This window comes from Microtus ochrogaster, unplaced genomic scaffold (genome assembly GCF_000317375.1).
Source record: "Microtus ochrogaster isolate Prairie Vole_2 unplaced genomic scaffold, MicOch1.0 UNK3, whole genome shotgun sequence".
Taxonomy (NCBI): domain Eukaryota; kingdom Metazoa; phylum Chordata; class Mammalia; order Rodentia; family Cricetidae; genus Microtus; species Microtus ochrogaster.
The window spans coordinates 10,909,375-10,921,834 of NW_004949101.1; the positions used below are offsets into that span (position 1 = coordinate 10,909,375).

A 12,460-nucleotide genomic window follows, 5' to 3' on the forward strand; every position below is an offset into this window, starting at 1 on the left:
TGTCTAGGAGCACAGGCCCAAGGCCTAGAAAAACAGTGGTGTGGGTGTGCAGGAATCACAGAGACAGTTGCAAGGAGGGCCGACGTTGCCTCTCCAAGGTGGCCTTGCATTTGACAAGGTGATGACTGGCAGGTTTAAGAAAACAAACATAGCACCAAGTTGAGTGCTGACTGCGAGCCTTGTCTGCTCCCATCCTTCTGCACTCCTTGCTCCTGGGGTTTGGTGCTATTTTAGTACCTGTCTCTTCTCTTAGACTAGATTGCAGGTGACCTCAGTGTAGAGGCCAGGCCTTACTGCTTCTGAGACCTGCTTGGACTCTAGACATTACTTTGCCTAGCAAGCGTATTTAAGGAACCTGAGTGAGAGGTTTTTGGTGCTGCCAATAGAATGCCAGTTTAAGCGTTTATTAATTGTGTTTTTCATGTATTGCTATCCACCCCTTGACTTTCAGCGAAGAAAATAGAGCTTTTCCAAGAAAACTTGAAAGTCAAATGAAAATACAGATTACTAACCTTATCTGGAACAGTTAGATTTCTTTAAAAGTAAAATTTCCCAAGGGGCAGCCTTCTATAACATTTAGGAGTTTTTTTTTTTGCAAAGTAGTGTGGCCAGCAATATGTTAGGAAAGTTGGCAAAGGACCCAGAGCACAGGAACAAATCAGATGGTCACGTGCCACTAAAGGCCAGTTTAAACAGCGTTATATCTACTGGGCAAGGATCAGACTGTGGTACTGCTGCTGGTGCAGCCCTGGGAGCTGTTGGAAGATGGACCCACAAGGCTTTGCTGGCAGGGAATGGGGAATCATCCGTGGATGGAGTGTGTTGCTTGTGTGCTTCCTCCAAATCTGCACGAACGTCCTTAGCATAGTTCTTGCTGCTTCCTCCAAATCTGCCGTAACGTTCTTAGCATAGCTCTTGTTGCTGGCCCCACAGTCCCATTCAACAAGCTGTAACCGTCCCATTACAGCTGCGAATAGCAAGAGGCCAACATTGCTGACTTGAGTGCCTCTGGATCAGGGATGAGGTGCATGGCTTTAATGGTATTTCCAGGCAAGGAAATAATATGAAGCACCTGGCAACGAGTTTAAGGGATGAATTGGCATATTTTTTTTGTACCATGTGTGTTTCTAGTCTGAAAGTAGCCAAAATAGTCAGAGCAGAAGATGCTAATGTGAATGTTAATGAGTGTCATCTTTTCTTTTTCTTTTCCTTTTTCTTTTTTGCCTCTAGAACCTGATAGCATAATTGAAAAGGCCTCTCACTCAGGCATGATAAACCCCAGCCGGCAATGGCAGACACTGAAACAAAACACAGGGATTGCCCACTTTGAGTATCAGATCCGAGTGACTTGTGATGACCACTATTACGGCTTTGGCTGCAATAAGTTCTGTCGGCCTAGAGATGACTTCTTTGGACACTATGCCTGTGACCAGAATGGCAACAAAACCTGCATGGAAGGCTGGATGGGTCCTGAGTGTAACAAAGGTAGGTATGTGTGCATGCAGCTGGGTGGGTTGGCGGATGCTGACGGCCTGTCGCTTTTGGTGCCAGGTTCCCACCCTTACAGCAAGCTGTCCAGTGGCAGGGTGGGATGTTGCTGTTATCGTGGACCGAACCATGAAGATGCTGTATGTAGGAGATTCTCTTGGTGACCTGTCCAGATCCCCTCTACCAGCTGGCGTCCCCATCCCCCATCTGCTGTGAGTGTTGGCTGCTAACAGCTCGCAGCTGCTCCTTCTCCAGGGAGTTGTCCTTGGCCAAGCAGGAGCCACTCTTCTGCCCCATCCCTGCAGCAAACAGTTACAGAGTGATTGACACGGGGAGGGGCGTGTTCCAAAGGCCAGCCCCTTTGCCTTAACGCTGTGGTATAAGATTCACACTCCAGAGCTTCCCCTGGGATCTCGCCGAAGTCAGACCCCAGCTGAGACCATAGCCTTGCTCAACTCCTCCTTCCTTTCTCCTATTACCACATCTCCTCCTCGGACTGTATTTCTGCGGAGCCTGATGCCAAACAGGAACAGGCCAGGCCAGTGATGATTGAGCAGGCAGTGCCATGGGGGATGTCTGCCCTGCGCTCACATGTCACTGCAGCAGGTTTCACTGGACATCTTTGAGGTTGTGACATTAAGGGGGGAGGGGAGGTGTTTACCTTATACTTTCACATTCCTTATGACCGAACCCATCCTAAGGAGCCTAAGCTTTTTGAGAGTCCCTTACTGTCTTTTGTCCCTTATACTACCAAAATTCAGTAATTCTAATTTGTAGCAATAGAGTTGGGGAATCCCAGGTCATCTGCTGTCCCCTCATGGACATATAATGTCCCTCCCTGATTTGCACAATAATTAAATAAACTCCTTTGTTTATCTTTGAACTGTGAGGAAGGGGGCACGTGAGGGCAGATGGTCTCTTGGGCAGTATTCCTTTCTTCAGTAGCTGGTATGACAATAGTTGTTTGTCTTTTAAAAGATGGCACTTCTGGAATTGATGACAGAAGGAATTGCTCAATGTATTTGAAATAATTATATTTTAAAATTAGATAACAGTTACTTAAGTTCTCCAATGTTTGTGTGTCCATGTGTGTGTTTCCCTAAGTGTCTGCTTCCCTAAGTGTCTGCTTGATTTCTTTCTTTCCCATGAGAAGCATAGAATTTGCTTTGTGAGGCAACTTGGCCACAAGATTAGCCAGCCTTGTTCTTTAGCCCCGTGGGATTGTTGAAAACCAGGCATTTAGTGGGAGGCTCACCTGAAGATATGGGGATGGGACAGAGTTGGGGTAGGGAGGCAGGATGTCTTTATTCTGTCTCTTGTGAGGAGATCTGGGCCAGACAAGGCTCACGGAATAGACCTAAGGGATTTCCCTCATCATGTATTTTTCATTTTGTCTTCAAACAGTAGTGTATTTTGAAGATCTGCTAACATGGCCTTGAAGTTTGAACCTGGACTTATTATGTGGGCCCCCAATTTTATATACTTGGTCATTTTCACGACAGTGGTCTGAAAGGCATAGGCAGTGTTGTATGCTAATAAAGCTTTCTGGTTTTTTGCAGCTATATGCCGACAGGGCTGCAGTCCCAAGCATGGTTCCTGCAAGCTCCCAGGTGACTGCAGGTAAATGAACAATGGATCTTCAGTAATTTCTCCTTTTTTCTTGTTTTTCCTCTTTGATGCTACACAGAGACTGACTTCATTGTGAATGTGCCTCTTTTTCTTTGGAGAATGAATAAGTTGGGGGGGAAAAACAAGACAGGCACATTTAAAGCTTATTAAATCATGCCAGCTGTTTGGTGGAATGTACTTCTTTGGTCCAAAAACAAAACAAAACAAAACAAAAAAAACCAACCCAAACCAACAAAACTTAGCAGGCATAGCTGGTATCTTCTTGCATTAACTGTTCTATAAATTGATAAGTCATGTTCGTAATCTTCCTTAAGTGCTGATGGCCTGGGCTGGGATGGAGCTTTGTGTCCTTGTGTCTCCTCCTCCACCCTGGCTTTTCCGCTGTCACCCTCCCCCACTTTTCCCATCAACAGGCGAAAGTCCAGCATTCTTTAAAATGGGATTAGTACAATCTCCTGGCCCCTTTGCAGGCGGGAGCTGGGCTGGTGCTGAGAGGTTAATGGCTGTGCTGGAATCTGCTCAGTTGAGTCTGATGAATGTCGACTCTGCTGCTGCCCTTTGAAGTCTGTTCTTTATGGTCGGGGACAATGCTGGAGCCGAACGGAAACCTAGCCTGCCTGTTTCCCCTTCCGATGCCCGGTTTGGGGGGCTTTTTGAAATGTACATTATGCCAATTTGGAAAAGCCTTGTTTCAGGAAATACCTTTGGTGTCTGTGGCATTTTGACTGGCCTCACACTTTATTCTCCCAGAGCCTTTAAGAATTAGCAAACTCGATGAGACACTAAGTGGACCCTTCAGTCCTGTCACCTTTGCTCTGGAAGCTGCTCTGACTTGAGTCAAAGACAGTTTTTAAACAGTCTTTAGGCACATGTGGTACCTGGTGTTCTTACTGAAAAGTAGTTCTTGAGATTTGAGGGTCTGTGCTGGACCCCAGTGGGTTGTGTTACCCCCAAACTAGAGAATTAACAAGGAACTATTAGAAATGCAGGCAAGAAATAGTTTCTTGGCCCTACCCAGGTACCACTGACTCCCTAGCCCTCAGGTGGGCCTAGGAGTGCGCCTTTGACAACCTTACTGAGTGATTTCTCCCTGAGGAAGCACGAGGGCCGCTCCTTTAACTGGTCACCTGTAGGCTTGACCTTGATGACTCTGAACTGCAGCCAGTGTTCTCTTCCTGAGCCACAGGAGGGCTAACTTGAGGCTGAAGAGAGACTCAAGGCAGCTGGAAAGTAAACTAAGAACAGGTTGTCCCAGAGTAAGTGGATTTGCAGGGCACTTGAACAGGATTGGCCCACTGCAGGTGTGCATGGTTGCAGCTGACTGTGATGTCCCCCAGCAGTCTCTGCCAGAGACCCAAGCAGAAACCCACCTGCAGGGGCTCCGCTAATGAAGGCTGTGGTGGAGAAAGCACGAGCGCCAGTGATGCCAGGGCCCTGGAGCCTGCTCCTGGCTCTGATGAGTATCAGCAAGGCCGGCTGGGCTGTGTGCCTCTGTCATCAGAATAAACACACTGCTGGCCAGGGGAGGTCCCTCCCAGCCAGAACAACAGGCTTTGTTTCCAGAATTGAGCCCTTTCTCTTTCGAAGTCTCACCTCCCACTCCCTGCCCAGACATGCACCAGTGCCCTTATTTACTTAAGGTGCAACTTTCCCACACGCCATTTGCATAGTCTCCCAGCCCAGTTCCTTCTCTCTGCCCTGAACGAATATCAAAACAGAACCTTCCAGCTAAGGAAGTTCAGGTTGGGTCCTGCTCCAGAAATAGTTGCACGGCAAGTTACCTGTAAGTTGTCTTTTGGGTTATGTATTACATGGGCTTGCTTTTTTTTTTTTCCTGACTCACCCACAGGAAAAAAAAAAAAAAACTTCATCGGTTTTGTTATAGACTCGGGTTGCCCCTTCCTGGGTGGACAGGCTGGGTTAGTGCCAGCCTGCCAAAAATATCAAACTTAATGATGAATCATCATCTCAGGAAAGTCTCTGATTCTCATGAGAATGCTAATCATCTGTCATTACCCTGGGATAACTTGCTAGATGTCCCTGTTAGGGTCAGGATTTTTGTTTGTTTTCGTTTGAAGTCATCCATGGCCTCCTGTGGTTGCTTTTTTTTATGCTTGGGCATTGAACCTTTATTAATTAGGGGGTTAGGTTGGGTCCTCGGCTGTCCTGCTTGGTTTTATTAGGCAAACTGAAGAAATGTAACCATCCTTTCTCTTGGGACATTGAGGGAAGACAGTATTGCCATGGCCCCATCAGTTCCGTTGTGTCTTCTAAGAATCCTGAGCTGACAGAATGGCTTCCTACCCTATATCTCCCACTAACTTGGGTGTCTTGCTTCTGAAGGAAATTGTTCCTACCGAATGACGTCCCCTGTTCTTAGGTCAGCCTTTTAAGATAGTCACTTGTCATTTGCTCTTGTTTACAGACACCAGAATCCTGTGTCTGATTAACGTTAAGCCCCACATTCTAGTGGCTGTCGGTGTTTGGGTGTGGATGGCTGTCTTGAGAAGTTAGGAAGTAGTCAGGATTCTCAAGGGTTCAGTGGCTTCTCAGGCTGGGTGATTAGCTAATAGCTAGATTTCTATGATTTTTCCCATGACCAGGATTTGCTCTTTGCCTCCAGCTCCCTGAAAGACCGCCCTTCTGGTCAGGGAGGGAGGGAGGGAGGACCACCAGGGGGTGGTTTGCTTTTCTTTCCCCCTGAGTCACAGCTGAGAGGTTTTTTTTACAGAGCTGGAGCTAATCCTGCATTTCCCTCAGCTCTGCTTTAGGCTGGTTCTGTAGGGCCTACATTTGCTCCACCTTCATGCCTTTAGCAGGCTGCCTGCTGGTCCCTACCTTTCCCCAGCCCCTTTGTTTGAGATGGATTTTGAGAGGGAGGCTCAAGTTGCAGAGGCCTGGAAACTCTGAGGGGAGAATGGTGTGAGAGACCTTGGGAGAACAGTGTGAGACCTTGCCCTCTCCACCCCAGGTGAAGGTTTATGTTTGTGTTTTTGTTTGGGCATCAAAAGTTCCATCTGACCTCAAAAGAGTCTGTTGAACAAGGTACTTACAAGGGAAACTCAACTCCTCTAGAACTAGATAAACTAAACTGACCTCTTCCCCACGTTTTTTTCTAAACTGAGAAATAACTATAAATCAGCATGCCTGGCCGGGGTAGTGGGTCAGGAATGATCTATGGAACTGTTTCCCAGCGCTGTTGCTCCTCTCTCCTTCCTACAGAACTGGGTTTAGGGATCCAGGTTGTTGTACTGAGGTTGCTCTCCTTCCTTTCTGTTTGACTCTGCCAAAGCAATGAGGAGCTTCCCTGCCACCCTCCGCTCTTGCTGAATTCTGTGCACTGAGGTGGTGTGGTGGAGGGTGGAGTTGGGCTTCTGGTGCAGCATTGCAGAGGAATATGGCTGTTGTCGCCAGAGGCTCCTTCCCCTTGTATGGTCTGTCCTGACTAGGACCTGGGATTGATTTATGCCAGCCCTTACCCCTTAGTCCATTCCCGGGAGCCTGGGAAGAGAATGGCTTTGTAGGGGACACCCCATGCTGGCCGCTCCCGAGATAGCTCTCCTTTTGTCAGAGGGGGCTGAGAGGACAAACATTGGTCTAACTCCTGAAGTATTCTTCCAGAGCTCCCTGCAAGTCTGCCATCCTGTCCTTTCTGGCAAAACAGAAACAGCAACAGCTGTGTGCGCTAACTGGGCGCATTCCCGGCTGCTCTGCTCAGAAGGCTAAGGGAGGGCTATGCTGTCTGTCTGCAGGTGCCAGTATGGTTGGCAGGGCCTGTACTGCGATAAGTGCATCCCACACCCTGGATGTGTCCACGGCACGTGCAATGAACCCTGGCAATGCCTCTGTGAGACCAACTGGGGTGGACAGCTCTGTGACAAAGGTATGACCACTGTGGAGGCTGGCGGTGGCCTGGGGACTTGGCAGGGGTTGGGGGAACTGAGGTTATGTGGTAGAATGGCATTAATACCACTTCTATTTGGGGGGCGGGGCTGGGTGTTGCTGGAGCTAAACCCTAGGGCCTTGCAGATGCTAGGGCTCTAGCTTAGATATACCCCAGCCCTATTTAACTTTTTGCAAAGGCTCTTATTAGGACTGTTTGAATTCACCTTTAATGTTGTGGGTTGATTATTTATTTTTAAAACATGCATGGCCTAGAACTGGGACCAGTTGGCAGGGGTTTTTTTGTTTGTTTTTTGCTTTTTTCATCACTTTGGGGACTTTTGGCAGATCTGAATTACTGTGGGACTCATCAGCCTTGTCTCAACCGGGGAACTTGTAGCAACACTGGTCCTGACAAATACCAATGTTCCTGCCCAGAGGGCTACTCGGGACTCAACTGTGAAATTGGTAAGTGACCCATGCTGGGCGGGACCCCTCATTTTCTGTACACTTCGTTTGAAAATCAAATAGGTTATTTTTTTTTTTTTTTTTAAGACACAAAGTTGAGTGGGTAGGGAAGTGGGGGTTGGATTTGGGATGATTTGGGGGAAGAGATGAATATGATCAAGATATATTGTAGGGAGTTCTCAAAAAAAAAACCCAAAAAATAAAACTTGGAGCTAGAAAGTGGTAGCTTGAGGTGTCAATAGTAATGTCGCCTAAGGATCTTGGGTTTATCTGTAGCTAAATCCAGTGGCTCACTGAAGAAACTCAGGACAGGGCTAGGCAACTGATGAACAGAGCTAGATTATTTTATTTACAATTCATTAAGATGCATTGTTTTGATAAAGGCCTTCGTGCATATTCATGGGGAAACATGACAAATTTTAAGGATATCCAAAGAAAAATCCATACACTTAACACACCTATAAAAAAGATCACAGCGCCTGTGATCCCAGTCCTTCTGTGAGCCTATGAATTGTCTCCGAGTCCCTAACGCTTTGAGGTGGTACAGACAGTGGTATTTGCAGGATTTTTAAGTGACCCTCTCAGCTCCAGCAGATATTGAAAATGTGAGTTGAACCAGCTTCGTTGGAAGGTGTCTACCCTAGTCACACCACAGCGGAGCGGCGTCACCAACTTGCTCTTGTTGCTGGTGTAATCTGCTTAGAATAGTCGCCAAGGCAGGGGATGGATGTTGGAAGGAAGGGAAGGAATCATGGGCCCCACATGCTCTCCTCCCTTGTTGACCTGCTGTCTCCTTTCCACAGCTGAGCACGCTTGCCTCTCGGACCCCTGCCACAACAGAGGCAGCTGCAAGGAGACCTCTGTGGGCTTTGAGTGTGAGTGTTCTCCAGGCTGGACTGGGCCCACATGTTCCACAAGTAAGTCAGCGCCAGGTTTTGTCATGGTTCCGTTCTGAAAGGTTATTTATTGTGTTGAGAGAGAAGGTTGATGGGAGAGGCCTGGGCTGGTCCAATGTGTGCATTAGTGATATGTCTACGTTGGTGGGAGAGGGATGGGTACCTCCCATAGTTTGGTGGGTGGTCTAATAGCACTTGGACAGTTTCCAGGATCCCCTTTCTACCCATTAAGGTGGCTAGTGATGTGTCTGTGATGGATAGAATCAGATTCCTTCGCATGTGAGTTTTGGACTTGTCTCCCCCAATCCTGTGGGAAGAAGTGAGGCCAACCATTGAATATGGTCGTAGGGATCCAAGAGAAGGAGTTGTGTTGCAGCTTGGAGGTGAGGTTTGACCAGAGTATTGGGGTGCTTTTCACTGAAGAGCTCTGGTCACGCACAATACCAGAATTAGGCAGTCTGTGGTCTTTAATGAGTTCCTGGAGTTTTGAGTGAGGTTCAGCCAAGCCTGAAAACCACTGTCCTTGGCACCTTAGGGAGCAGTATGTGGCGTGTTGAAGGATGTGGGTTCTGGAGGTGGTAGGTACCTCTGCCCTTGCTGTGACTTCTGGGACCCCAGCGGTGTCGTTTCAACCTTCCCTGAGCCGCCTTTAACCAGGGCAGTAGCAAGCAGTTCCCATCTGCGAGGGTTGCCATGCAGTCTTGGTGAGACAATTTGTAAATCGAGTGTGGCACACGTTATAAATGAATGAGATCTCTGGCAGGGGCTTTTGCAGCCTCGGTGTATGTGACTTTTGGGAAAACTTGTAAGCCAATCATAGGGATGTTTTCCGTGTATAAGAAAATGACTTTTCTGTGCCTCCTCTTTTCCATCTCTGAGCCATGAAGGAAAAGGTGTTTTTAAAAGTAAAGATTAAGCACAGATGAGAATGTCCCTTGTCACCACTGAGTTGATGCTCTGTATGTCTCCAGCTACCTATTCTCCGTCTCGCTGCTTAGAGACGGATTAACTGAACTAGGGCAGTAGGGGATTTAAAGCTAAAATCAAGGCTTGGGCCTTTTCGTCACCTCCCTTACTTGCGGCTCTCCTTGGCGGTGTATTGTAGCAGGCGTCCCGTTCTTAGGTGAGGGCTCCTCCTCTGGAGGGTGCCGCGGCATTATCTAATTGCCAAGTGGGTCAAATGAAATTAAACTGCTGGGCCTCTCTTGTTCTCATTGGACAGACATTGATGACTGTTCTCCAAATAACTGTTCCCATGGGGGCACCTGCCAGGATCTGGTGAATGGATTCAAGTGTGTGTGCCCGCCCCAGTGGACTGGCAAGACATGTCAGTTAGGTAAGAAAACTTGTGACCATAAGTTCTCTGCCAAGGTTGGCTCTGCTCATTAGAGCTGTGAGGAAAGATGAGCGTATGGCCAGCAGTGCGTGTGTGTGTGTGTGTGTGTGTGTGTGTGTGTGTGTGTGTATGTGTGTGTATGTGTGTATGTGTGTGCACACGCGCGTGGGTGCACTCCATCATACTAAGTAATTTATTATCAGGGTCTAATGGGCCTTGGGAGAAATAACTTACATGCAAATGGCCTAGCACTTTTAGGTCCTGTGGGAAAGTCTTGGGATTCCTTGGACCATGTCAATCGCCTGTCCAAGGAGTGTGCAGCCGGGTTCCAAACTGGGATGACCTCATGAGGAATGAGCTGTCTGCATTCTTTGTGCCACATTTAAATCCCAGCAACTGGGCTGCCCTGGGTTTTGCAGAGAGCTGCCTGGTGACTTTATCTGTCATTCTGTTGGGGGCTGATTGTTAGCCGGCAGCCCAAAGGAAAGTTATCAATTAGCGTCCCTTATTGGATAAAGGCTAGGGAGAGGGCTCAGAGGCTCCAGATAGAGGACACCTACTATTGCTTATTTAGCCAGCTTGTTAAAATGTCTCGTATTTCACACCGACTCTATGGTGATGCTTTTTAAGGGGACGAGGGGGATGGGAGGGGGGGGACAAACCCCCCCATTTGTCAGTGCTCATCCTTGCTTCTTTTCAGATGCAAATGAATGTGAGGCCAAACCTTGTGTAAATGCCAGGTCCTGTAAGAATCTGATCGCCAGCTACTACTGCGATTGCCTTCCTGGCTGGATGGGTCAGAATTGTGACATAAGTGAGTGACTTGGTCTGGGTGGTGGTGGTGGTGGTTGTTGTTGTTGTTTCTGTGAAATTTGGGTGATGGTGTCTCTTAGCCATCACTCCCCTGCTGCAGTTCTGAAACTTCTTTCTCTTGCTTTGTGGTGCTAGGGATAGAGCCCACTGCTTTGTAGGAGCTGTTTAGGCCCTCTCTGGCTGAATAGAAGGAAAACCTTATAATATAGCGGGAAGGGAATGTTTTTGGAGAGGGAGTGGCCGGGCTAGCACAGCAAGGAAAACATACAATTTATCGGGCTTGTTAGCTGCTAAAATTGGGCATATTCTGATAAGGTCATTGAAACAATGAGCTGAGGTTTCACTCCCTTGTCCTAGAGGATTAGGGAGGGCCCCCCACCCAGTGTAATAACTTTATCTCAACCGGAAGCCCGGGGAAATCTGATTGAAACTTTTATCAAGCCTGTACTTTTCAGGTAAGCCATGTTGAATGTCATGGGCCTCTTTAACGCAATGACTCGTTTGTCTTTTGCAGATATCAATGACTGCCTTGGCCAGTGTCAGAATGACGCCTCTTGTCGGGTATGTAGACCATTGCTTAAGTGGAAACAGTCTTAAGATTTATGTGATACTGAGTCTTGTTCCCATGGGGTTAGAAATGTGGATGCTCACCTTACTAGACCTGGATGGAGGTGGGTGGTCCTTGGACTTCCCACAGGTCAGGGAACCCTGATTGCTCTTTGGGCTGACGAGAGAGGGGGACTTGATTGGGGGAGGGGAGGAAATGGGAGTGGTGGCGTGGAAGAGATAAATCTTTAATAAATAAATATAAAAATTTTAAAAAAAAGAAATGTAGGTGACAAGTCGAGTCCCTCAACAACCCTAGCCTCCTGAGGGCCATTTAAAGTCATGTATTCAGAATTGCGGGTCCATGCCAGAGCTTGACATGTGGCCACGTCAGCGGGTGACCAGAACTGCAGCAGCCATGTTAGAACCACTGACGTTCTGTGTTTGTGAACACATAGAAACATCTGCATGTGTTTCTCCCCTCTCCCCCTTCTCCTTTTCCAGGACTTGGTTAATGGTTATCGCTGTATCTGTCCACCTGGCTATGCAGGCGATCACTGTGAAAGAGACATCGATGAGTGTGCTAGCAACCCCTGCTTGAATGGGGGTCACTGTCAGAATGAAATCAACAGATTCCAGTGTCTGTGCCCCACTGGTTTCTCTGGAAACCTCTGTCAGGTGAGCCGAGGCAAACCCTTCAGATCACCAAGCTTTAACATTGAAACCTTTGCTCTGCCACCCGCCCTTGCCCCCTCCCCCTTCCTCCTTGCCCCCTCCCCCTTCCTCCTTGCCCTCTCCCCCTTCCTCCTTGCCCCCTCCCCCTTCCTCCTTGCCCCCTCCCCCTTCCTTCTTGCCCCCTCTCCTACTCTAGTGCTTAGGCCTCTGACATCTACTAGCGCCCAGCTGACTAGGGAATTTCCTTTAGACAAATGCTGGTAGAAGCGGGTGTTGATGAATGAGTTTCTTCTTGATTGCTGTGGCCTGTCTGCTTGACTTTGAGTTTCATTCCATAGCCCCGTTTCTGCTCTGTACCTCTGCCCTGTGATTTAGTGATTTCCTGGGATGTGGTTCTATGGGTGTATGGGTTCTATGGGTATGTCCTGTACAGGGCGTCTCCTAGTAGAAGTGGTTGGGGAGGGGTCAGGTGTCTACCACCTAGAGAAGCAATGGTGACACCTTTGTTTTTCTTTGATCCTTTCCTTCTTCCTCGGCCACTTGACAGCTGGACATTGATTATTGCGAGCCCAACCCTTGCCAGAACGGTGCCCAGTGCTACAACCGTGCCAGTGACTATTTCTGCAAGTGCCCTGAGGACTATGAGGGCAAGAACTGCTCACACCTGAAAGACCACTGTCGCACGACCCCCTGTGAAGGTATCTCCCTCTCCCCCCCCCCCCCCCCC

General features: G+C 48.1%; 1 protein-coding gene across 1 annotated transcript in view; it reads left to right on the forward strand.

The window, feature by feature from the left end:
* Jag1 (jagged 1) overlaps positions 1-12,460 on the forward strand; it is a 35,309-nt gene that overhangs the window by 13,183 nt on the left and 9,666 nt on the right. The window contains exons 4-13 of the mRNA XM_013353205.2: positions 1,231-1,485; positions 3,048-3,108; positions 6,870-7,000; positions 7,348-7,467; positions 8,271-8,384; positions 9,586-9,699; positions 10,400-10,513; positions 11,027-11,073; positions 11,563-11,736; positions 12,281-12,431. Of these exons, the coding sequence (XP_013208659.2) occupies positions 1,231-1,485; positions 3,048-3,108; positions 6,870-7,000; positions 7,348-7,467; positions 8,271-8,384; positions 9,586-9,699; positions 10,400-10,513; positions 11,027-11,073; positions 11,563-11,736; positions 12,281-12,431 (1,281 nt within the window). The remainder of the gene's footprint in view (positions 1-1,230; positions 1,486-3,047; positions 3,109-6,869; positions 7,001-7,347; positions 7,468-8,270; positions 8,385-9,585; positions 9,700-10,399; positions 10,514-11,026; positions 11,074-11,562; positions 11,737-12,280; positions 12,432-12,460) is intronic.